At 36.9% G+C, this 25,950-nt stretch overlaps 1 protein-coding gene across 4 annotated transcripts in view; it reads left to right on the top strand.

The window, feature by feature from the left end:
* Positions 1 to 25,950, top strand: part of FAT1 (FAT atypical cadherin 1) — a 111,266-nt gene that overhangs the window by 13,248 nt on the left and 72,068 nt on the right. For all 4 annotated transcript variants that reach the window (XM_054823691.1, XM_054823690.1, XM_054823688.1 and 1 more), the window contains one exon: positions 24,715 to 25,029. In XM_054823691.1, the coding sequence (XP_054679666.1) occupies positions 24,715 to 25,029 (315 nt within the window). The remainder of the gene's footprint in view (positions 1 to 24,714; positions 25,030 to 25,950) is intronic.

Genomic DNA, 25,950 nt, shown 5'->3' on the forward strand with positions numbered 1-25,950 from the left:
CAATAGTTTCACTTTTAGGTTTTTGGCATGTGTGCACACTATTCATTTGTGTATCATTATGTCTTTTTTTTTTTGACGTAAGTACATTCAAGTTTACTGTGTGTTATAGTAGCTTAGAAATGTATCTAGTTGTCCTACAGAATGAGTCTGAGTTTGCTAACTTATTGTGCAAGTGATAGATAACAGTAATCAGAATGAAAGAGTGAAGAAATATTTTTTACACCAATATGTACATATGTGTACCTATTTATGTGTATGTGGACAGGTAAGTGTATTTTTGTGACACCACTACTGGGGCGTAATTAGTTGTCTGCATTGCCTCTTTACTCTTTTGGCACAAGGCTAGTTTGCTTTACTGAAAAATTGGTGTGAGTTTAAGTGAGTTCCTTTTTATCTGCCAGGTTTACAAAGTTGGCAGACCTTGGGGCAAAACCAGCTTCTATTTAATAGTCTTGTCCAGGACAGTGGCTCTGTATTTTCAAGGCGGGGCAGAGGCATTGTCTGTATTCATATCTGGTATTTAGTGCTTGCAGTTCTTCAGGGATGAAAGCAGAGGGGTTTGGGGTGGTGGAGAGGGGGTGGTGGTGAAGAGGGGTTGCTAGTTTTTAATCTTAATGAACAAATTCCACTTAGCCCACTGATCTGAGGAGGAATGTATTTGTGTTTGGTAGGTGTGGGGTTTTTTTTTCCATCAGATGTTGATCTAAAGGAATGGAGGAAAGAACATGGAGTATCTACAAGCTTGATGATGTAGCTTAAATTTTCTCTCAATACTTTTTTTTTTTTTTTTTGCTAAGAAGCAGTCAGAATTGTTACAGAAGGCACTCTTTATACTGCAGTGTCTGAATATTTGTCATGTTTTCCAAAATGGACTGGCCTTGATACAGGGAGCAGACTGATAATTAGCCAAGAAAGCACGTTAAAGAATTTGTGAAAGAGATGTGACAAGCAACTCAGTAACTTTTTCAGCTTGCTAAAGGGCTCTTCTGACTTTACCCTTGAGCTACATGTCTCTTCCTGATGGCTTCAAAAGCATCATACTACACATTCAGTTCAAAGACAGATAAACTGGATTTAGGAAGTTAATTGTAGTCAACACTTAAGTGTTTGGTGGCTAAGAGGAATCCTTTTATGCCTTGCTTCTTAGGAATCAAGGACAGTAATCACAATTGCAGAAAGACACGATGATTGATGAGGATGATAGAAGCATCAAATAGCTAGTTCCATGCATGGTATTTTTACTGGCTTTCAGGTTATCTTTTCCATGTTAATTTTTTTTTTAACTTTACATTTTAAAAGGTAGGAAATTGTATTAGTGTTTGATATTTGTACCTGTAATTCTGGAGTTTTCACCAGAGAATTTAATATATCTTAGCTGCTAATTCTTGTGTACTTTTTTCTAAGATTTACCTTTGGTTTGGGTCAGCTGGTTTTCATAGGTTTTGTTTTCTGCAAGTCCTGTCCAAACTGTTAGAAGTAAATCTCTTAACAGGGAGCCCTAATGCACCCGTACTCCCAAACTCAGGAGTTGCTTTGATTACTTTGTTGCCTAATTGCTCCATACTTTTCAAGAAGACATAGGAAAAAGTACATTGGGGTGAATTTGGTAGTCAGTCATATTTTAGCTTTCATGTAAGTATTCTTTAGCCTGAAAAGGTAATAATGGTCAGGAAAGGAGGAAAGCAAGATGATATAAATAGCATATATAAAATACCAGTAGTTTCTGTACTACCTTCCTCATATCACTGCCTGTTTTTTGCAATGCAAGAAATAGGGCACATAGTTAACAGGTAACCAAGGTAAAAGGAAGTATTTTTCACGTGAAGTATAATAGGCATGAAACTCATTTCCCCAGGAAGTTATAGAGATCGAAAGTATGACTAAAGAAAATAAATGGTACTAATGAGATTATTCTGAGGTTCGGCTTCATGCTCATAAATTTTTAACTGGAAGCCAAGTGGGTAAGGGAAGGAGATAAGAGATCAATTCAGAAGTATTGCATTGTGACTGTTATTGACCAGAGATAAAATTAAAATTACATAATAAAGGGAGATTCTCGGTGTATTGTAATGGTATGAGGGGGAAAAATGTTAAAACAAGATTTCTGTGCAGTGAATTTATACCACAAAGCAATTTGTTTATGCTTTAGGTATGTGTATTCAGGAGAATTTGGAATTTAAGGTAGCTTGTTATGTGAGTGCCAGACTAAAGTCTGCAAATTGAGATGATCAGCTGGCTATATAAATTGCCTACTAAAGCAGCTGTAAAATATTTTCCCAAAGAATTTGATAAGGAGTTGAGCAGATTGGGATGTATTAATAATAGAATGCATTGTGTTGATGCAGATCCCAGCGTGCCACAAAAAACCCACACACAACATCTAAATCCCATTAGCACTGAGCAATAAAAGTGAGATAAATCATGTCAATGCCATGCTGCTACTGCCATTTGGAAAAGCTCTAAGAAATGATAGAAGCAAGTGCTGGAGGAGAACCTAAAGCAGAAGCTATGTGGAACCAACGCTGTATTGAAACTTGTTCCTTCTTTGCCCCAGTCCTCATCCCAGCAGGCAAGCAGGGAAAAGGAGAATGTCTTCTTGATTGCTTTTTGGTTGTCAAATATAAGGATAGAGCATTTCCATTAAGTGTTTACACTCTTCAAAAGGTGAAATGAAAGATGGAAGTTCAAGTATGCAAAAATGGTATTAGACAGAACTCCCAGTACTACTTCCATTTGTGTAGGTGAACAAGGCCATTCAGTGTTGCCCACTGCGCTGGATGTAATGCTGTCATGGGAGCACCAGCACATGGTGAGCTAGTTTCCACACTGATTTCTAGCTGTAAAAATTAAAACTTTTACAAGTTTTGCTCAATATCTGGCCTTCTCCAAAGATTGTTTTTGTCAAGTAGACTGCTCCTTTCCTTGAGATATCAGGGCTTCTAGCCTATTACTGAGAGCCGGGTTTTGTCTTGTTTCAAGGTTGTCGTCTTTTGGTTTTGGTTTTCTTTCTAGTGCTCAAAATTTTGATAGCTGAGGGAGCCAGCAGACTTTGGGAGTGTAGATGCCCTAGGTTATTTAGCCAAAGAAAGGTCTCATTGCAGTGTGTATAGAAGATGGGAGCCCATCCTGGAAGCTGATGTTCAGAAATGAAGGAAGTTTCAAGAGTCATGAATTCTGCATGTCCGGTTGTGTCTTAAGCAGTTGTGTACTAGAGCAGTTGGACTTGTAACCCTTGTACCACCTAGATGCAGGTTGCAATATGTAGGCCATGTGCAGTATAGGTTTCCCCTGATGACAGTTTGTTTGAACTATTTTAATGAACCACGCTGAATTTTACACGTTATTATCAGAAGCTTCCCAGCTAGTTCAACTTGCAAGGCTACCAGCAGGTGTTTTCTAAACTTCTGCAACTGAAGATGTTTCCCAGCATATAACCTAGTTCCCAAATGGTGTTGAGGGTGATGTGGCAGTCTGAAGTCCATGCATAATAAACTCAGGTTACTGAAAGATTCCTGGTAACAAATAACTATATTACTGGATTAAACACAAGTAATAAGGTCAAGTTATTAGGCCATGAGTGTTAGAGAATAACAGTAATTCTGTTCTAACAATATCAACAAAGTTTAAGATGATTGAACAATTTGCTGACTTAAAAAGACCTAAGTATGACTGCACTTTATTAGAACAAAGGTCTGTCTATCCTGATATGCTGTCTTCAGTAGTGTAAGGAAGAATAAGAGCAGGGTAGACATGTGATACTTTCTTCTAATACTTTTCCAGTCTCTCGTTATTTTATATTTGAGGAGTTCTTGAGTCAGATGTGGTTTGTAACCTTTAGCAGATTTATTTGTCTTGTGTAGTCTTCCCTTGGAACCATGTAATTTTCAAGTGTAACCTTGCTGTGGTGATAAGGAAAGATGATTTGTTTTGGTAAAGAATGTTAAAGGAGCAAGTAAAAAAAAAAAAAGTTAACAGGGGCATGTGGAAGAAAATTAATTTTATTGCGCTATCTCTGTGTGCATAAAATACCATCAATAAAGCTTAATGGCTATGAGACACTATTTTTAATATTACCAGAACCATTTCCAGCTGGGAAGACAGTAATTCATTAAAGAGAATGAATAGGATTTTAACTATGTAAAGCAAAGTACTGAATTATACTCTTAAAAGGTACGGAGCATTGGTAACATATAATAAGCATGTTAACATTTATTTGTAGTGTTCTCATAATTGCATTAATTAAAATGCAGGATATGATTAACACTTATACATAAGGAGTAGCTTCAGGTTCTGCTTCTTTGGTGATCTTTGACTTTTGAGCTTTTCAAATCGTTTCACCACTCTGTTGAGTTAGCAAAGATTAAATACTATGATCATCAATAAAGCAGAACACTTAAGTACCTATTGGACAGCTGTTAAACCAGCAGTGTTGTCTGGAAGAGAAGCCAACTGGCCTGCATCTACCGGAACAACTCTCATACCTTTAGGCAGGGTGGCTCTTGGGAATGCTATCTGCTGCATTCCGACTCCTAACTGTGCCCCAGTGCTCTTTGGAAGAGTGGTAGCTGGCACAGGCACCAAAGGCAGTTTAGCAATGTAGAGAATCAAGTTCAAATGCCTAGAAACGCTTTCTGTTTGTTGTACTGATACAGCGATAAACCACTTGAAGGTAGGGGAGACATTTTTAATCGAAACTGGGACTAGTATGGTTTGGTTTTGTTAATTGTAGTTAAGCAGCCTTACAAATAGGGGACTTTCTTCACACTATTTCAGTGAATGCTTCATGCTGAAGTTGTATCTTCCATATACTTTAGTTTGCTACCCCTTCTGTATAAGTCATGAATATAAATACCAGAATATACAAGAACTTAGTTTCCCTCAATTTAAAAAAAAAAAAAAAGCAAAATATTCCTAATAATTTCCATTTCTCTACTATACGTATTCCAAACGTGCTGCTGTCAAAGCCGTGTGGTAACAGTGTGCTGTGTTTATTCCAAGACCTTGCAGATCTGTCAGATAGGTTATAAGTCACTGAAAACTGTTAACAGGAAAAAAATGTTGAGCAAATCTTTATGTAAGAAAACTGTTAAACATTAATTTAATAATTGTAATTGATTAGGTGATGTTGATAGTCAGGAAAGAATATTCCTGGTGGGTTTGATATGATAGACTATGAGGAGGAGTTGCTGTAAGATTTAGTCGGAGTTTGTTTACAGAAGTTGCGACAATGACATTTCCTGCTTAGCTTCTGTCCACAGATCCACTCTCATTGACGCATAGGTTTTGGCATTAAAATTCCTTATGTGACTATTTTGACCAGTTAAAAATGAGGGGTAAATGGGAAGAAGACCCTCTCCTCCTCCTTGCAAAGTGCAGTAGTTCTTTCAACTACTTTTGAAGAGAGAGCTGGATTAGGAGATGCTCTGTTTCTGTGGAATACTAAATGGTTGCAGCTTTTTGCACAGGAAAATTTTTACCCTAGCTGGTTTGGGTGCAGACATGAGCGAAGCTCAGAGCACAGGCTAATCTCCCAGGTATCTAATTAGATTTTCAGACAATTTTTTTTTCACCCTACGCTGAATTCTGTGCTGCCATGTTACATTGTACTGAAGTTAATGATTTGCCCATATAGGTATAGCAGCAAACTTTCTTCAGTGGCTGCAGTATAAATGTGCTGGAGTAAGAATTCTAAGGTTATTCTCATGTGGTTTGTTTACAAAACACAACAAAAACCAAACAAAACCAACCAAACAAAAAACTACAAATAACCACTCCCAAAAACCCTTGCACAATGATTACTAGGTTCTATAAACTCCAAGTTAGAGGTAGGTTCTTAAGCTTGTGAATGTTAATTTGGAAGGTTAATCTTATAAATGAGGGGCTGCATCAGCACTTCAGTTAGCAGTTGAGAGAGTTAAAACATGATTCTAATATGTACACTGGAGATTTGAATGAAATTCTAGTCAGCAGAGAGGAGGTTTTTTTCTTAATCAAAGGACTTACGCAGATTATTCTTGGATTCTGGAGTTGGCCGGTCAGTTGCCACACTGACATCTGGAACAGAATTCCAGGTCAAAACCTGGAATTCAAGCACAAACTGTTAAGCTTATTACTACTTTGGAAAATAATACAAGGGTAATCATCATCTATTTGTTTGAATAGTGTATAATTAAAACTCTTAAAGGGCTTCAAGTAACACTTTCTGAGTTTGAGAGGCATTTTTTTGTGCTTATAAGGAAAAAAGTGTATGTTGGATTGTTGGGGTTTTTTGGGAAGTGCTGGGAGCATATCTGTTCAAGAAATACTAGTCTATCTCTGCTAAATAATAATAAAAAATACAGCTCTTCTTATTCTGGAAACAGGAAGTTTAGGTCAGAGATGCAGAAATAATCATTCCCTTATCTTTCTCTGTGAGGAGAGTTTAGTAAAAATAATACAGTATTTTTAAAAAAAAAAAAAAAAGGGAGTGGGGAGGGCGGCAAGTGAAGATGAACTTGGTAGTTAACTGCTCTGGAAAGATATTTTAATGCTGATTTTTTTTTTTCTAGTGGCATATTTATTTTGTGCCACACCTGGGCATTCCCTCCCTTTGGTATTGAATTGAGAAAGATGAGCAGCATGAGAACAACTTGAACTGATGTGACTGGAAAACAAGATCTACCCATTTTAACTCTCCCACCGGCACTCTTATGAATCCTTTGCAGAAGAGTCCTTATCAAACTTTTCCAGAGCCCACTAGAAGAAAGTTTTTGTTGTGACAATAAATAATTAAGCCACTTAGAGTACCATGCCCACCCAAACACAATAACCTGTTTTTTAAAGCATTTATTCCATGTTTTGATGACTTCTCTTCCCTACCAGAGCTTAAGTGATAGTCAAGCATGCAGTACATGGAGCAGGGCTGAAATCCGAACTTAGTCTGCAAGATGGGGGAGAGAATTGTATCTGTGTGGGACACTTAAATTGAGGAGGCATATTTATGGTTGTTGATTACAGATATGAAAAAACTTGTTGTCTAGACTATTTTTAAAATGGAGTATTATCTTATTTTCTGCTTTCTAGTTAATGGTACCCCGTGGGTTTGTGTGTTCACTATGATGTTGAGAATAAGAATGAAGTTGACAGAGGAAGATCTGTATGGTTTCATTCTGTTTTTACAGGATTTTTCTTCAGTGGCATTAAGCCAAATTTAGGCCATTGTGCAAGAAAAAATTAGTTATGTTAAAAAAAAAATTAACTGTGCCTAAATTGAGTAATAATTTGAGTTTAAAAAACATTTGCTTAGAATTTCATGCAACTAAAATATATTTTCCACCAATTTGTTATGGTTTTAAAAATGAGGCATTTGGCACATAGATTCTCTTTTATGAGTCAGTACAAATAGCTGTAACAGCAGCTTACTAAGAATAACTGTTGTATCTTTAGATCCCCTCTAGTATTAGGAGAAACTGAAAAACTTTTTTTTTTAAGAAGTATACACCCAGTTCAGCACAGTTCGTGTCTGTCTAAAGAAATAAAGGTAACAGCCAGAGACCCACTATCAGTTAGACTGAGGACAAATCCTAAATTTGTTGCTACCCAAGAAAAAAAAAAAAGGCAATCCAGAAAGCTTTTTCCTAGGAGATAACTAACTTTTGAGGGTGTGTTATTTTGCTTTATTGCTGGTACGGATAGCCTGGCTGCCTGACACATGAATTTAGTCATATGCATATAAGTACTGAGGTTCAGAACAGGTTACCTGGTTAACCTGTCAGGGACCATCTGATCTTGAGTACAGTTCACAGCTTTGCACTACTGTACTCGGGGTGTGATTACATTCAGGCTGAGGTCTGGAACTGGTGGTGCCACTGGGTTAACCTGTGGGATGATGCTGTTGCATTCAGGTTTATTTTCAGGTCTATCAAACCTGCTAGAGCTAAGCCTGGCATTCAGAGCTAATGCTGAGTTTCAGTTTGACGGAGGTTAAGGAGGCCTGGGTTTGGACTAAGGTTCTGAGCAGCCTGGAGCTAGCTGTTTACCTTTCTTTCTTAGGCTAGAAGGGAACTATATAATTTGCATTTGTGAGGTGGTAACTGCAGAGTGCTATTAGGTTGTTAATGTAGTTTTTAGAATGTGTCTTTGGAGGAAGCTGAATTAGTTTTAGACAAGCATATTCATCTTGTGTTTTGCTGTTGGCAGGGGGATCTTCCAAAGTAGTTTGAGAGTTTTCTTAGATATCCTGCAGAGTAAAACATCACCTTAGCTGCCAAATAGAGATCCCATACAAAAGCTGGGGCTCCCCTCCTCCTCTGCACGGATGCTGAAAGTAAGGGATTGGTTTGTTGTTAAAGGTGTTGATTGGGTTACAACTCCGTCTGATGAAAACAGAACTGCCTGGGGGCTATGTCTCTGTAGATGAACGGGGCTGAGCCACATGGGTCCCCAAGATTAACAGCAATCCATTCAGGCAGCAGAGTACATATTAAGGGCCTATTAACTTGCTTAGGCCTCTCTTTGACTTGAAAAGTACTTGTGAGCAGAGGAATAATAAAAGGGAAGGGTTGCCAAAAGCTATGGAAGGTGCATCTTGCCATATCGCTGTTGGTACATCTGTTGAGTTGGGGATTTATTTCCTACTAAGCATCTGCTTAGCTTTTGAAGTACATATTAAGGTCAAAGGAGGGGAGCTTGAAATGATTGCGTAATGTTTATTATTTTCTTTGAAGATTTTAAACTTTAATCATACAGCATTTGGACGTATTTAAAAAAGGACAAACCTACATGAGCATTTGGCGAACTTCCACAACTTATAACGTGCAGTAGTTACAGCTTTAGAACTTGGATTTAAAAATGCTTTGGGCCTTGCTGAAACTATGGTTTGCAGGTCCATTTTGCAATCTCTATCATTCCTGTTGCATCTGTGACTTGATTACACTGGTCATCTGAACGTGACTAAAAATGAATTTTCAATTCGTCAGTCTCCATGTGGCTTAACAAAAGAAAATCTCTAGCATTCCAGTGCCATCAAAGAGGGATTTTTGGGAAAACGGAAATGTCCAAAGTAACAGGACTGCAATAGATAATTACTTTATTCCCAAACTCCTTGTGTTCTATCCGTGCTTCTAATAGCTGCTTCTACTTAATTTTATATTATTTGTGAACAAGGATAGGTCAATATTTTCATGGGGTTTTTTATAGAGTTGCATAATTTTGATAGGCATTAGGGTTAAAGAGCAAACTGCTGAGCTAATGGATATAAATTGTCCTAACCTACCAGTAGTGGCGATCATTAATAGTTCTTTCGGCTCAGAGTTCTGTGTCTGTGCAGACTTGTCAGTGTGGCATTGCTGATACCAGAACTGAGTATCTGCCTGTATGACTGGGGAGGTTACACACAGAAAATTCAGTAGTTGCATTTTTATTGCCCAATCTACTACTAAGAATAATCCTCACTGACATGGATTGCTTCCCAAATCTGCATGTTTCTTAAATTAATCATTTTGGGTGCTTACACAAAAGGCCATTTTTATTTTGCTGATGCAAAAAGCCTGAAGTGGCCTCTGTACACTAAAAAATGAAAATTCCTGAGTTTTGGTTTTGAAGCTACTGATTGTAGGGTGCTTATTCACATTTTGGAGAGGACTTAAGAATTAAAAGATTATTGTATTAGACATTTCAAAATGTAAGAAATATAGTTACAGAATAGCCTTCTGATTTTAGTTTTACTGGTAAATGAGCATTACAGAATTGCTCCAGTCACGTGGGTAAAGAAATGAAGATTTTGGTAACATGATGTGCTAAAAATGAATGCAGAATGAGTGAATAATATGCTAAAAATGAATACAGACTTCTCATGTGTTGCCTGTAGTCCTGGTTGTATTTATGCACAGAGGGAGTTTGGTAGTTCAGCTTGAAAGACTTGCAGTACAAAGAAGCTTATGATGGAATGTATGGATGGAATTATGTATGTGATCTTTAATGCTGGTACCTTGTCCCCTCCATTTCTCCAAAGCTGCGGGGGTTACATGCATAGCCTTTTCATGGGGAATACATCTCCATTCTACAGATTTTTTTAATTTTTTATTCCTCCCCCCGTCACCTTTGCCTGTAGTTTTACCATGACAGGGTATATCCTGTCTCTATGAAAATTAGAGATTGCTGTCTAATGATAAGGGTTTAATCTGCAACGAATCAGACATGTGGAAACTTCTGTCTGTGGAATTTTCTGTTTGATCTGAGAGGAATGCCCTTGCTGTGCCCTTCCTGTAATGAAAGCAAGGTAGAGTGAATCAAAGTGATTCTAGATAAGATTGGAATGTGTGCATTGGTTATGCCTCTATTATATTTGGTGTTGCAATTCCAGTTGTATGTATTATTTTACTATTCAAGAGATTAACAGCATAGTTCATCTCTTTAAAAGATACCTCTTTCTTTCTGTTTTAGTTAAAAGTACTGAGTTTTTTATTGATTAAATTCCTGAGTTAATTACTTAGGTTTGAACATGGAAAGCATTGCTCACAAAACCAGATATTGTTAGCAAAATATTGAACATGCTATGGTAATACAACAGGGTTTTTGTTACTGTAAATATTTTTACACTATTCACTGAATAGTAATTTTTTTTTTCTTTTTGGTGTACCATTCTAAGGAATGGCTAACAGTTTCTCTCCCTGTCTTTATTACACAAACAGTTAATGATTAACAAATGTCCAGCTGCCTGTGCAAGGAATGTTAATTACTTCGGGGAGGGAGGGAAAGGTGACTATGCCTTTGCATAAGAAATCTGGTATCATAGTTCACTTTGAAGGTAGTTTGAATATTACAGTTCCAATTTTAGCAGATTAATCAGAAATGGAAAAATTACTTTATGCCTCTCTCTTTGATGGCTGGTTATATGTATGTGCTTCCATACCTGTGCTGCTAACTAGTACAGTAATATTTTGGGTTGCCTGGGTTTGTCCAGACCATTTTAAAGAAAGAAATATGTAAGAAGAGATGACAACTTGTTTAGAAGTGGATTACTTTATGTATGGATATAGAGAACATGCCTAAAAAAAAAAAAATTATAAAGCAGTTCATAGTCCCCACTATTTCACATCATTCCTAACCAGCTTTCTGAAGGGGGACTTGTGTGTTAAGTAAATACAGAAGCCCAGAGATCGCAAACTGTGCTTGCAAATATTTAAAAAAATAAAAATCTTAGAACTTGCACATTTTAATTAGCTTTTTGCTTACTTAAAAATGTTCATGCTGAACAGTGAAATGTTGTAGTGAAATTTTGGGCTGACTTGAATCTTTCCAGATACAGATAAGGTAGGGGAGGAGTGTATGAGAAGGTTCAAAAACTGTTAGCGAAAGATGAGTTGTCAAGTTGTCATTGACTCAAGTGACACATCAGTTTTGATGCGCGTTGTTTAATAAGAAGTTAAGGGAGTGATGATTACAGTGAGAACAAGATTACTGCAGATTATGTGGATTAAACTGGGAGTGAATATTGATCCAGCATGTGATGATAGGAGGAAATGGAGTAAGAAATGTGTGCCATGCTATGCCTGTAATTCCAGGGGTAATCAAAAAATCCTTTGGAAACTGAGTTGTTTAGTCAAACGCAAGAATGGCCAACATTTGGGAATATAGGGTTGAGAACAGTCATGCACAGATACAGAGATTTGAGAAGGAAACCTGGTGCGATTCCATCTTTAGTCACTGCAGAGTCTGTGAATTTTTTAAACAAGGAAAAATATCTTCAGTGGTTCAGGAGCAAAATGCATTTTGTGCCTAAATGGTCTACTAGTTACCCACAATATCATAGTGTTCTTTCATTTACCCTAAGTGTACTAGTGTAGACAAAGTTGATCTACTTTTATCATGGCTCTATGACAAACTTCTTGTTTGGTGGAGAGTTATTCACATCACTCATTGTCTTTGGTATTGTTACTAAAAGTGCAGTTACCTTCAGTGAAAAATGTTTCTGTGGAGAATAATATAGAGGTTTCCAACAGAAGTTCTAACAAAGAAACTCTGTGGTCTGTTTATCCAAATGCTTGCAGGTTCTACTATTAAGCAATAAATATAGAGTGAATTAAATTTATAGATTTTTTTTTTTTAAATGTTAACTTGCATTAATTTAGGCTACTTTTTTTTTTTCTTCTGTAAAATGTTGATTAAAACTGTGTAGGCAGTTATCCATTATTTATGGGAAAAGGACTGAACCCATCTCCCGACAAGCATCCAGGGCACCTACAAATAAATATGCTTGACATCTAATAAGTCATTTCTACTTCTCTAGTTGCAAGTCTCCTTTTTAGATATTACGTTTTGATTCTTCAGTGTGGATGTAAGTATTTGCTTACAAATGGAGGATTTCTCATTTACTTGATACAGTAATCTTAACCAAAGAGAATGACCATATTTTTTTAATCTCAAAGTTCTTTGCCTTCATGACTCTCCTGTCCTGAAGTTTTTACTCAGAAACATTTCTTTGTATGGCCTTTTGCTTATTTTGATTTGTATGCAAAGGCAAATAAAAAAAAATAGTATAACAAGTACTGATTGGTGTGGAATCCCCTCTGGATACATGAGCAGAAATAAAGTCTGAATAAATAAATGGATACTTTGTAGGTTAATAAATCTGACTTTGTCAGAACAAGGATGAAAATGTCTTTTGATGCCACTTTTGATGCTTTAATGTCATGACTTTGATTTGCTTTGTAAAGCAGGTAGATTTTGCAGGTAAACTAGCTTTTCTTTGTCCACCTAAATCTGCTTGGGAGCAGCGCTTCTGTTGACAGTAATTAAATTCCATTGTATATATAGCTGCCTGGTGCAGTAATGCAAAAAACAGTAATAGCCTCATTTCCAGTATTTCTCGACACACTGCTTGCCTTTTGATAGGTATCAGTATCTTTTCTTGCTCGGAGCTGGTCTGGGAACTATCATTGTTAACCAGCAGTTTCTGCAACCGAAAATAGTCCGGAGACTGAAAGCTTGAAGCAAAATTGCAGCAGTCCAAAAAACAGATCAGTATAACATGCACATGCTAAATGATAATTTTTTGCATGTGGCTTAGTCATGAGCCAGTGTTGCTGTGGAGCACAGCTGTAACTGCTTCTTACTAAAGAGTAGGACTGCTCTGTTGAACTTGCTGGGCTTTCAAAGTTACTTTTGCAGAAGTAATACGAGGTAGGCTGCGATTGTTCAAATGGCAACCAAAAAGGGAACCTGAGAGAAATGCTGTGAATGCAGGAAAAAGATTCTTGGGATACATGGAACAATTTTCCTTATTTAAGATGGTCATTAAACTTTGAGATTTACAGACAAAAAGTGAATATAGTTGTTGCAGAACTGTCCAGGTATTTTAATAGTTTGCAGAGGTCTAAACAACTAGATCCTTCTGGATCAACAAACCAGTTTCTGTACAATTAAATGTGTTGCTCTTGTGCATAATTGGCTTCCCATGCATCTCATTATTTTCCTTGTAGCCTCTTCTTCTGCCTAAGGGGGACCTAGGTTAATCTGTCAACTCCAGTTAGTTTTGAAATTCCTGGGGCCATTTGCAGAGGAATTTCCCCTTCGGAGGCTCCCAATTTCCCAGTTAAATTATTGGAGTGGTAATATGACCACTCGCATTGTCAACAATTCCTTAGTACTAGGAAGACTGACAGTGAAGTGGGAGGGATTTTTTCAGGGTAAAGCCATAGTTCTAAAGAGCATACGTGTGTTCGTTTGTGTGCGTAAAAGAAATTCTTATAAACTGTAACAAAACATATGAATTCATCCTTTGCATTTCTTATGCACATGTAAGTACACCTACACATTTGATTAAGCTTCCTTCTTTGTCTTTGATGTTCATAAGTAAACAAACAGTAGACCTGTGGAACCCTTTACTTGTTTCAGAATTACCTGCATTTCACTAGAAATTCTCTGTTGCTTATGGAACTGCAGTAAAAGAGCAGGATTTAAAAGTAACTGAATAGTGTAACAATATTGTCCCAAAGTATTTTTGCTTAAACATAATTACTTATTCTAATTTTGAGATACTGTGTAATTGTATTTCTTGGGACATAGAAACCAATTGTGTCTTTACATGAAGACAAAAATCTGTCCTGAATAAGGGGATGGATAACTGGAGCAATGATTTGCCTCAGATCCTGCAAACCTTGCTCATGTAACACAGTAAGAGGAGCTGCTTTTGTGGGAACTGAGAGGCCACATGCTTGGCCCAGAATCTGCTGGCAGTTTATTCTGTTTTCACTAATATTTTATAAACCTGCTGTAATGCTGATGTAGTAGTGTGGTCATGTTTTTTCAGCATGCTTTCTCTCAAATCCTGAATGACTGCTCATGTTAACAGCAAGCTTGCTTTACTTGCTCTCTCCTCAAAGAGAGGTAGATCACATGTGGTTGTATTACAATAATTTTTCCTATTGGCATAGGAGTTACCATTTCATTTCCCTAATGTGTACTCATCAGGGGGTTTTTATGTCTCTCCATATCAAGCTTTAGCAACATGGTACTGTTCCTCTGTATAGCAATTACATTGCCTGTCCAAAAGCCTGACATACAAGCAGCCTAGCTGACAGAAATAAGCTGGAGCTATTAAAATAAGCATAAATGAGGCTGACAATAGGAGCTGTCTGCCATTGTCCGAAAAGATTTTCTGAACTGGAAGTAATCAGTTGAGTTCTAAGGCAACCCCATCAGGGATCTTCTAATTGCGAAAATTCACCCTCGTCATCCCCCAGCTTCCTGAAAGCAAGTTCACAATCTTTGTGGACCTTAGCAGATTTATTACTTTTAGCCTAGACTACCTAGTATAATTTCTGGATGTATTTTTATGTAGACAATTTTAAGAACGTGTTTTCAGAACTTTTTTTTCTTTTATAAATGGTCTAAACACTGTGTTTTCCATTCATTTGGCTTGTTTTTCTACAAATGTACAGAAAGCAACGTGGCAGGAACTGGAAGTCAAAATGTTACTGGGTCTAATTATTTACAATTCTTTCTTTTGCCTTGTGTTTTGTTCTACTTTATGCATTTAACTAAGACATGAAAAACCTTTTGTCTCAATGTTTTAAAACATAGTCTGTGTTTGGTGCAGAGCTTTAACTTTATGCACATTTTTGCTTCTAGGTCTTCATACTATCTTTAGATGCTTATTTAAGTGATAGCTGTTCTTAACTAGTGAACATTCTATATTTCTTCAAATCTTTGTATGTACTTTGATTGTAAGCTGCATGTAGCAGAGATCAGTAGTGACCCTTTTCCTCCCTCCGGCTGAACACAATTCAAATTACTGCTGTCTGTTCATAGCACAGAAGTGATGCTTTGTAGGTTAATGGATCTGACTTTGTCAGATCCACTTAAAACTGTGTTTTAAGTTTTATGTCAAGGTCTGGATTTGACCACATGCTGGGGCTGTCTGGTTGCCAAGTTTTTGCCCCAAAAAGTATTTTATTACAAATGTATTGGTAATTTCTATGCATTTACAGAAATGAGTCTGCCAGGTTTGACTGGATGCTGATAGTGTCTGATTGTTTCACCAATTATTCTCTCTGTATTAGTGTCATATGCAGAAATTCTTTCATTTCAAATGCAGTAGGTTATTTAATAGAATTTGGGAGTGTTCAAAAACTTGTATTCATATCAAATTTACTTAAGGTATTGGTACAAAACTGGATTTGGCTAGATATTTCATTACATCCAGACAGTTCGGTGAAGTTAAATTTGATATAAAACAGGTCATCACTTTATTATGATTGAGGCTTTACTTTATTCAGTTTGGTTTTGTTCAGTTAAAATCTCAAACCTGCTCTGATGAGGATTCCTATACTCTGTTAAGGGTTCTGTGTGCTGTAGAGACCACGTATGCTCTGCAGTGATATTCTTCCCCTTCCGCCTCCTAGAGCCTGCAATGACTAGTCCCTGGAAAGAAAGTAAGCAGTGATGGACTTGACAGGTTTGAAGGTCTTACAGCTGCACAGTGAAATGATATTTACCAGTTAAAGAACTTGAGCAAATTCAGTACAGTTCCATCAGCTTGCTGGTGCTGCTAGTGATGCTACTTAAAATTTTCTTAGCCTTGATTAGTTAGAAAATTTCTCCTTGAACCAGCAACAAGAGTTGCATATCTAAATATGTGACAAGCTGTAACTGTTAGAAGGGATGTCTATATTGATGACAGATATTAGATGCTATATCAAAGGACTTTTTGGGGTGCATATGAAAATCTTAATTTAATTAGATCTTAGTAGCCTGCAAACATAACTTGTTGCAGAATTTTTCAAGGGTGATTGTCTGTGGGGTGTGGTTTTGTTGTGTGTTTTGTTGTTGGTTTTTTTATAAATTAAAGTACAGTTAACCAAGATGCACGTAAAAGGTAAAGCCACCAAATTATTTAAAAAGTAAATCACAATGTGTTAATTTAAGATTCAGCTTTACTTAAGCAAAATAGAAGAATCATTGAAAAAGAAACAATGAAACTATTTCAAACTAGACTGAATTATTAGTTATACACATTCATATTCCTCAGGCATGTTTGCAAACAAGTAATCTGAATTCTTCATGAGTTATGCAAAACACAGTATCGATGGTTTGTTGCTAGGTTACAGTCTTCCTAGCTGTGCCTAATTAATGCTTCTGGAGAAGAAGGGAGAGAAGAGCAGTGAACACCTCTTGTTTATGTATGATTCAAAGGCAATAGTTGCTAAAACTTTCTGCTCTCCTTCAGGGTTGCAACCACGGATTATTTATATTCTGCAACAGTACAGTTTAGTCTGTGTGAATGTTCAGATGCAAGAAGTCTGATATGTGAGTAGCTTGCATTGTCAGTGATAAGCTTTAAATTGCTATGGAGTTGAAGAGCAAATCATATTTCTCTGGGTGGCTGTTGCACTTTGTTCCATAGAGGTGGAACAAAGCACATAATGCTTCCTCTTCAAAGTGCATATGTAATACAGGTAAGGAAGGCTAGCACTCTTCCAGCTCAGTTTATTTATCAAAAATATTGCTCCTCTTAGAAGAGAGATTGTATATACTTTTTAAAAGTTCACACTGCCTGCCACAGGTCTTTAGTATTTCAAGAGTTAGAGTACAGTGCCTCTCTTGGCATTCTGCCCTGTTTATAGAGTGGACGAGCTGACATTTCACTTCTGCAAAAGGAATCTCATTCCATTCCTTCTTTAGAAGGAGATTGTTTCAAGGAGTTCACAGGATGGAGATTTTGGTCTTTTCAACTGACATTTTAAGTGCTGAATAGTTCCTTGTCTCTATGGCAGGACATGCTTGAAATCTTCAGTGCTTAAAGATAGTTGGTTTGTGTAGAATAAATACCTGTGTGATACTGTGCTGCCTTTGTTTGTTTTGGTTTTACCAAGTGGTTATTACTTGACTGATCAAATAATACTAAATTTTGTTGATACTAGCATTGGAAGCTATTTTAGAAGAACTGTAGGCTTAAGGCTTAGTTGTCCCTTACACACTGGTGCTTGGTAGAGGCCTGAGTTACAGTAGCGCAGCAGCCTCAGGGAAAGAAAGAATATTTTTTTGGGAGTTCAATAGGTTACATGTTTCAAAACCTTCAGTTTATGGAACTCTTTATGGCATGTAGGGTTGTGGCTGTAGTTGGCTGCTGCTTCAAGGCATTTCCCAACATCAGACTACAGTGATGGCCAGAAGTTATGAGAAGACAGTTAAGAAGTTGTTAACAGAAATATAGATAAATTAGCTAGAGGATTTTTTTTGCTTTTAATTGCTCTAAAAGTGGAAATAATCTGAGCTATGACACTGGTCACAATTAGCAATGGAATCACAATTTATACAGAGTGCTACAGATGGGTGTAGTACTTGTAAATAGTGCACTCCAGTCTGCTGTAGTTTATCTTGTGTGGATAGGTGCCATAACTATTAATAAATTTGCCTTTTTTAATCAAGTCACCTTGTTTTCTCTTACTATGTCTGACAGAGCATAACGTGGAGGGGAAAATAAAACAAAACCCAACACAAAAAACCCATACATAACACACAGGATTGCACTTGCCAATTGTCCTGATTTGACTGTGCCTCTAAAAGTTACTCGGGGGAAAAGGAGGATGAAAGACTATGGATGTGTTCCTCTTTGAGGCCTCTGGGGACTGCTGAGAAGCAGACAAGCACTGCATCTTCTCCTATACCAGATGCTCTTTCATGGTTTTTGGGTGGGTTTTTTTTTTTTGGGGGGGGGGGGGTGTGTGTCTGTATGGGGTTTGTGGTTTTTTGTTTGGTTTTTTTTTTATCCTGTCAGCTGCTGTATTTATACAGCTCAGGAAAATGCTTATGTCGTGGCAGGTAATAATCTAAGAAAGAGAGATGGATTGCAGGAAAGGCAAAAATAGAACATATAAGAGACGAGTAGGAACAAGAAGTCTGCCAAGGAAGTCATCCGTGTTCATCTGTGTTCGATCTGGATAGTCTTGAATAACTGCAGTGTCACTAACTTGCAGCAAAAGACAAAGTATGGATTAGAATGGATGCTATTTTAAATAAGATGACCTGGGCAGAAATCAAAAGTTAATTAAAGTGGAAAATACTGGCTTTGTAAAATGGCTTTTGTTTTCTGGCCAATTCTGGTTTTGCAAGTCTGGAGATTTTTAGTAACAGCCTGAAAACTGTCTGTTCTAAGTTTCTTTAACACTAAAAGCCAAAGTATGATAGTATTATATTTAGTAAGACTTCACTTTAAAAACAAAACAACCAAACCACTAATCAACAATCTTGCTTTGTTTTAACAACAACTAAGCAAAGTTCCACAAAATGTAAAGCAGAAATTTGGCCAGAAGAACAGTAAACTTCTGGGAGTTGGGGTTCTTTGGACCTTTGTTCACATAAAAAGCTAACTTCATAAATATTAATAACTTTCTGGAAAATACATGCAGCTTATCTAGAGGTAGCAGAGATTAAAGTAGTAAACTGCAGTATGTGCTGAGCATTTCCCCCAATTTTATTTTTAATTCAAAAGATTGTACAGATCTTGGTGATAGTTTACACTGCAGAGACTTACCACTTGTTTAGAATTCAAGACAAAGTTGCAGTCTGTTTTGACAGACTAGTGCCATTGAGGGACAGCATGCCTCTGTGTTTGTAACAGGCTTAATCCACTCACTTTTAAAACTTTGATTTGGATTGGTTGTTCATTGAAGGTCATATTTGATCAAAACCTTTGTTCATGCAGTTCTTAAAATATTGCTCCCCCCTCCCCAGAGATGGCTTTTAAAGCAGCTGAAGAAGCTTTTTGATTTGCCCAGCTTATTAGAATTTAGATTAATTAAGTTTGTAATCAGATTTCAAGCATCATGTTCCAGGCCAGGGATTTTTCTTAGTTTGTTTCAAACGTCACTCCCAGGGCAAATTCTGCTAAACTGCATTTTCATGCTTTGCTGAGAAATGATTGCAGGTTTTGATTTCCATTACAGAATCATTAATATTGTTAATGAGAGTTCTCATGGATAAGCACACTTAAGGAGGATCATCCCTGGGAATTGGGGGTATTATAGTTTGAGCATTTGTTAATGAGATAGAATTGGCGTTTGTAAGACCGTCAGAGTTGAGGTGGCTTTATATGTTTATTTTTGTTTTAAGAGTGACTTTGGTTGTAGTGACGAGAGTGGGGTTAACATTCTGATTTTTCCTCAGTTACTGTATTCATAAATCAGCCTGTTCCTCCATATTGAATTCTGTCCAAATTCTATTCCGTAGTATTCACTTAGGACTTTTGCCTTTTTTAATGAAATTAATAGAAAAATTCTACTGCATCAAGTGGGAACAACATCTAGTCTAAAACTTCAGACATATGAATATTGTAAAATCAGCTCTGATGTCCTCTTGCAGATGACTGAGAAACTTTTCATCAGAGCTCTTTTGTACTCCCCTCTGGTGGTTAGTGACTGAATATGAATTCCTTTTTATCCTGACCACCTGAAAGGCTTCAAGATTGCATATCCAGCCAAGTGAAAAATGTTTTTGGAGTCCACACTTCACCATATTTTTCGAACAATCATATTTACAAGTCTTTGGGATTACCACACATGCTAAGGATTCTCTAGTGGTGTGCTGTGGAAGATTACTTGTCTTGCTACATAAAAAGCAAATGGTTTCTAAAAGTTAAAATTACCAAACTGTCTCAGCATAGAGAATGGATGGGAAATTTACTGATTAAAGATTTTTTTTTTTTCTGTGAATGGGAGAAGATTTAGACCAGAGATGGAGCTTTTACAGCACTGAAGATGTAATAGAAGCACTTAAGCTGTACTCCCTAAATGTGCTTTACACCACTTGAAGAATGAAGTGAAAATACTTTCTAGGAGCCAAAATACGCGGTTGAAACTGATTATATTGATCAGCATCTTACTGATGCTTAATGGATCTAGCCAATTGCAAGATTAAAACAAATTAACTCTTACTTAGATTGTTTTATTACTTCTCTTTGATGCATGAGTTGCCATCATTTTCTCTCTGCTGTCTTGAGAACCACTGTAACTAGATGCCAGTGAATTTTATGAACTCCACAAGTGCTGGCTTTCAAACACCATACAGTATTATGCTACCCTACTATGTAAAATAGGCCACTATAGTCAACATTTGCAAAAGCAGAAAGTTGGCACACCAACCAATGATACTTCAAGGACTGGTTCTAAACCTGTGATTTGATAGAAGTATTGTTATCTTTCTAAAAATAATAATTAAAAAAGGTCTTAGTGTCGTAGTTAAATTCTTCTTTGGACTTGGCTTTAGGTTTTGTGTCTTTTTTTGGTTTTTTGTTTGGTTTTTTTTTTAGAAGGTAGACTGCTGAAGTTTACATGCATTTGTATTCATTGTTGCATAGAAATTAAAGATGAAGCTGTTAGTGTTCTCAGGCAAAATCAGGAAAGATTTAGTGTTAAACTTGCAGAAACAGGAGCAATTTCAACTAGAATAATGAGAAAAGGATGGTGTTTTGTAATTACTGATGTAAGGTCAAATCGTACAGTAATGTTAAAAGGGGAGAAAATCCCAAGTACTCCGTGTAGTTGTGTGGGTTTAGTGTTGATTGTGTTTTGTGACATAAGTGCTGATGCAGAACTTAAAGAAATTCAGGTTTTGGTAGTCAGAGCTCCCCCCACCCCCAGGCATTGTGTACTGGATCAGTATCTGCTCCATTTTATTGCTGGGTGGAAACAGCAGGAAGAAAGGTGAGTTATATTAATAGATCAATTGTCTCTTCCCTCACCGTGCCTGCAACTTTGAGTGATGAAGGAGAACTAGGTGTGGTGGCCTCTCCTCCACCCTCCTCAGTGTGCAAAGAGTGAAGGGCAACTTTTGCTCCCTATCTTCCTGTCACATTTTGCATGACACTATACTGGAGGAATGTTATTTTGAGTCTTCATTTTTAATATTGTCAAAGTAATCCACTTACATGTGATGCTGTCTCTAAGCTCTCCAACTTGCACGCATACCTGTCTATTCCATCTGTTCTAAACTGTAAGTGGGGTACGTGGAGGTTTAAGTACCCTTTATGCCTCTAGGAAATGTTCTTTCAGGAATTAATCTGTTGATTAGTGGTGAACAGTTATATAGACGTTTTTGCATATTTGACCGATCATAAAATCATTTTCCTAGATCCTTTCTATTTCAGTTTGGAATTATAAACAGCACATACAGAAGAATATTCACCCAACAATTCAGGATCTGTTGGGTGAGAAACATGAGAAAAATGGAAAAATACTTTTAAAGAATGAGATTCATGTTACTTTGACTAATGCACAGTTAGAGTGTGGGTGACCCTGTAGAAAATAGGAGACATTCTGAAAACCAGAGCTACCTTGTTGGGTAAATATCTGTGTTGCATGACAGATGATCAGACAGATTACAAGCCTTTCATTGAATATTTCTGCAGAAGTCGGTGTAAAATATACAGAAATAATGACATATATGCAGATCTAATTTGAAATTAAAAATTAACCGAAAAATAAAGTTGTCTATGTGTGCTGCATTGTACTGTTAGTCACTATCCTATAATCTTTTTACATATTTCTTTTTGAGATGCTGTTGTTACTGGTTTTCTGGTGTTGTACTTTTTCCCCCTTTGTCCCTTGTGAACTATGTGACTTAAGAGAACAGACATTTGAGAACCGATAATCCACAAAAGCACCATAGTTCAGTCTCTTCTTTTTTTCTTGAGGTAGGGTTTGATAACAAAGGTGGTAGAACTTTTTAAATACCAGGTGAGCAGATTGCAGGAGGAGAGCTCCATTACCACGGAGTCTCTTTCTATGTTTCCTGAAAATCAGGCAAGGCTATCTTAAAATTAATCTGCCACTTCTGATGTAGCTACTGTTAAGAAAGCAGGACAGGTGTAAAATTATAACGGTTGTTCAATTCAGCACATAAGCCTTCCCAGTGCATTCTGCGTGGATCGCAGGCAACAGAGCAGCATTGCTGGAAGCCTTCCTAAAAGGGAATGAATACAGTCTAGTCTTATGTTTGGTAGGACATGAAGGTTTTACAAAATTTTCCAAGGCATATGTGGAGTCTACCCAGGCTTAAGATGAAGTGCCTGTGTGCCACATCCAGCATTTCGGTTTAGAAGTGAGGCCACAGTAATTCAAATTTCTTTACTCCCAAGCAAGTCTCCTGGCTGAAGTAGAGAGGTGCAAAAGGTGTAACATTAGTGATACACTAAAATAGAATGCAAGCAACTGGGCTCTCAAGGTGGCATGTCCATTTTAAAGACCAAATTTAGGTACATTAACAATCAGCAAATATGCCGGTAACCACATCACAAATCCAGTCACTACATAGGATTATTATGGGTTTTTAAAGAGTAAAACTGCCATCAAACAAAATATAAATACTGAAGTGAAGAGACTGGAAATGTAAAATGCTAGTGTCCTTAAAATTAACACTTTGGCTTAGGGTTTTTTGTGATGATCCTCTGAGAGGGGAAAGAAAAAATAGGAAATTATAAAGTCACCAGCTTGCTTTCAAGAAAACTTTTATAGACTGTATGTAATGCATGTATATTTTCAAATTCCAATGCCCCTCCTTTTTATCCCAGTTGTGAAGCTTTTGACACTATATAAAACCAGTTTCCACACTGACATCTGGTGGTAGTTCTGAAATGCTGTCTTGCTTGAAATACTATATATGGGTATTTTGCAGGTCTAAGCATTAGATGCTGTCCCCTCTAGCCTTTCTGAAGTGATCTTATTGACATATTAAAATTTCAAATGATCATGATCAGACTTCTATTCAGCTTCCCACAAGACAAAGAAAGTAATGAATAAATGAGTAATTCCTCAATATTTACCTCATTTTGCTCGGGTGGTATAATGCATAAAAAAAAAGTGTCTGGTGTGTGAAGGAAATGATACTTAGAGTTAATTCCTTTCCTGAAGAACTCCTGTAAAAGCAGAGTGGCATATTTTTGTTGAGGACCTATTTTACTGATGGTATATATATGTTGTGTGGTAACTGGGCTCAGGAGAAGGGCCACATCACACAGTCACGTTACGTGGTTGTAGCTAGAGTCCAAACCCAGCTGTCATGGTGACAGTTTGACTCATCTCAGCTCCAATCCCAGTGAGGCTTGGTGTGGCTCACTATAACAAACAATAAGAGTCATGACAAAGTCCTTCAAGGTTTCTACAGAAATGGTCCCTTACCCTGGCATGTATCAGGTTCATGTTAAGATCTATTTAGAAAACATCTCAAATAGGACAACCTGTAAAAGTGACTGGATCAGAAGGAAAGTGTGAAGTTTTATTGTGCCACTGCTCCATGAATCCATTTAATATTCATTCCCCATCATATAGGTTAGGCCGTGTCACATACCCTTTTGAAACATGCATATTATGACTTTAACTGTAGAGTAAGCTGCTTATAAAAATAGATCTGTATTTCCTTCACAGTGGATAAAAACTTGAGTCTCTCATTCTTTATTTAGTTCTGGCTCAGAGAAGCTCCTGGAGACTCAGCAGACAGATTTTTATTAAGTTTGTGAATTGTGTAGCTGTTCCTTAAATGGTAATTCATTTTATGTGTGTAAAATTGAGCTAAAGGCTGCTTTCCATTGCCAGAGTAATGGCAGCTGTTGTTTTGTCCTAATGCTACAAAGGTTAGCTTCAGGTATAACTTCTGTTTTATTTTCTGAGAAATTCCTCTGTGAACCCAAATAAGCCCATTAAGAAAATTCAGTTAAATATTTCATTTGGGCACATAGATAAGAATGTTTCACACTTAAGTAGTTGCTCATTAATATGAATAATGGTAAACAGTTCAAGAGTTCAGCATCTAAATCAGGTAGTTTAATATGGTATAAAATTCACTATAATCAGTGATGAGTAAAGAGGGTCATTCAAGTCCCAAAAGACTGTGAAGTACTCATTATATTTAATCTTTTAGACAAAATAACTTTTATGAATAGTGCTAATTGATCTGATAAATCTCAAAGGATGTTGGAAAGGCAATTAAGTAATATATTGTTTTAATATCTAATGCATAATTGCTGAAAACTTGTAGTGATTTTATTTTTTTGTGGCTACAGGTTAGCCTCAATATGTGTGTCCATGTGTATTAACACGGACTGTAGAATCAGTGTCAGTTATTTTGAACTTGTATTTATTTTTATTTATTCATTTATTTAAGCTTGTTGCTCCTTCTACTTTTACACACTTCTGCATATTTATTGAGCATTTTCTATTTCTCTTTTTTCCTGTTAAACAGGTATTATTGAAACTGCAGATCGTCTGGATCGTGAGACTACTTCACATTACTGGTTAACTGTTTATGCAACAGACCAAGGCGTTGTACCTTTATCATCTTTTATTGAAATCTACATAGAAGTCGGGGATGTTAACGATAATGCTCCTCAGACCACAGAACCAGTTTATTACCCAGAGGTCATGGAAAACTCACCTAAAGATGTATCCGTCATTCAGATTGAGGCATTTGATCCAGATTCTAGCTCAAGTGAAAAATTAACCTACAAGATTACAAGTGGAAATCCACAGGGATTCTTTTCAATAAACCCCAAAACTGGTAAGCACAATAAGGTGTTTTATTTTACATATGAATGAATCGACGTATTTGTGTAAATACATAAACCAGGCAAAATCAAGATCTTTGGTTTAACATTGTAACCATGCTTTCATAATAGTTAGAGTTAACCTGGTATCTCATACTGTGTCAATATTAGTAAGTTATACAAACAAGTAGAAGAGGATTTAAGAGTGAAGCAGTTGGTTCAAAGTACTTGACGTCTATGTTGTACATGTTTTGGGAAGGTTTACTTCAGAACTTTAGAGTAGCTCCATTCTAGACTGGTCAATCCCCATTTGCTTTTGTAGTCCAATAAATAGACAGTAAAAATACCTATTTTAGCGTAGTTTCATCCAAGCTGACTTTAGGAGTCTGTCTTTCAATTTTCATGCATAGGTTCACTGTCAGCCTTCCCCCCCCCCCCCCCGCCCCGCCGCCCCCCCGCCCCGCATAGTGTTAATCTAAGCAATGCAAGCCATGTAACTGCAAACTCACTTGTCCCACAGTCAAAAGGGATTATCTTTGTAAGTAACTGTTGCTGTTGTAAGGAATATGAAATGTGGAAGATAATTTGTAGGTGTGCTTATTATGTAATGAAAAGAAAGAGTCTGAGTTCAATGGTGGTTTGGAAAGCTTCAGGAAAAAAGCATACTGAAGTTTTAACAGGAAAGTACAAACACAAGAAACAAGTGACCTTTTAGTAACTGTGAATTACAAATACTGAAATGTGTGTAGGGCAGAGAGACAGGAAACAAATAAAATAATCCATTTTAACTGAAGCCACACAGTGATTTTGAAAAGAGTGTAAAGGTTGCCAACCATCCCTTGCTTCTGAATGAACATAGAGAAAATAGTACATATACTGGCTGCGTGGTTTTTTGTTGTTGGGTTTTTTTTTCCCCCACAAATCTTTCCTAATAG

The sequence above is a fragment of the Grus americana genome, chromosome 4 (assembly GCF_028858705.1).
Source record: "Grus americana isolate bGruAme1 chromosome 4, bGruAme1.mat, whole genome shotgun sequence".
NCBI classification, from domain to species: domain Eukaryota; kingdom Metazoa; phylum Chordata; class Aves; order Gruiformes; family Gruidae; genus Grus; species Grus americana.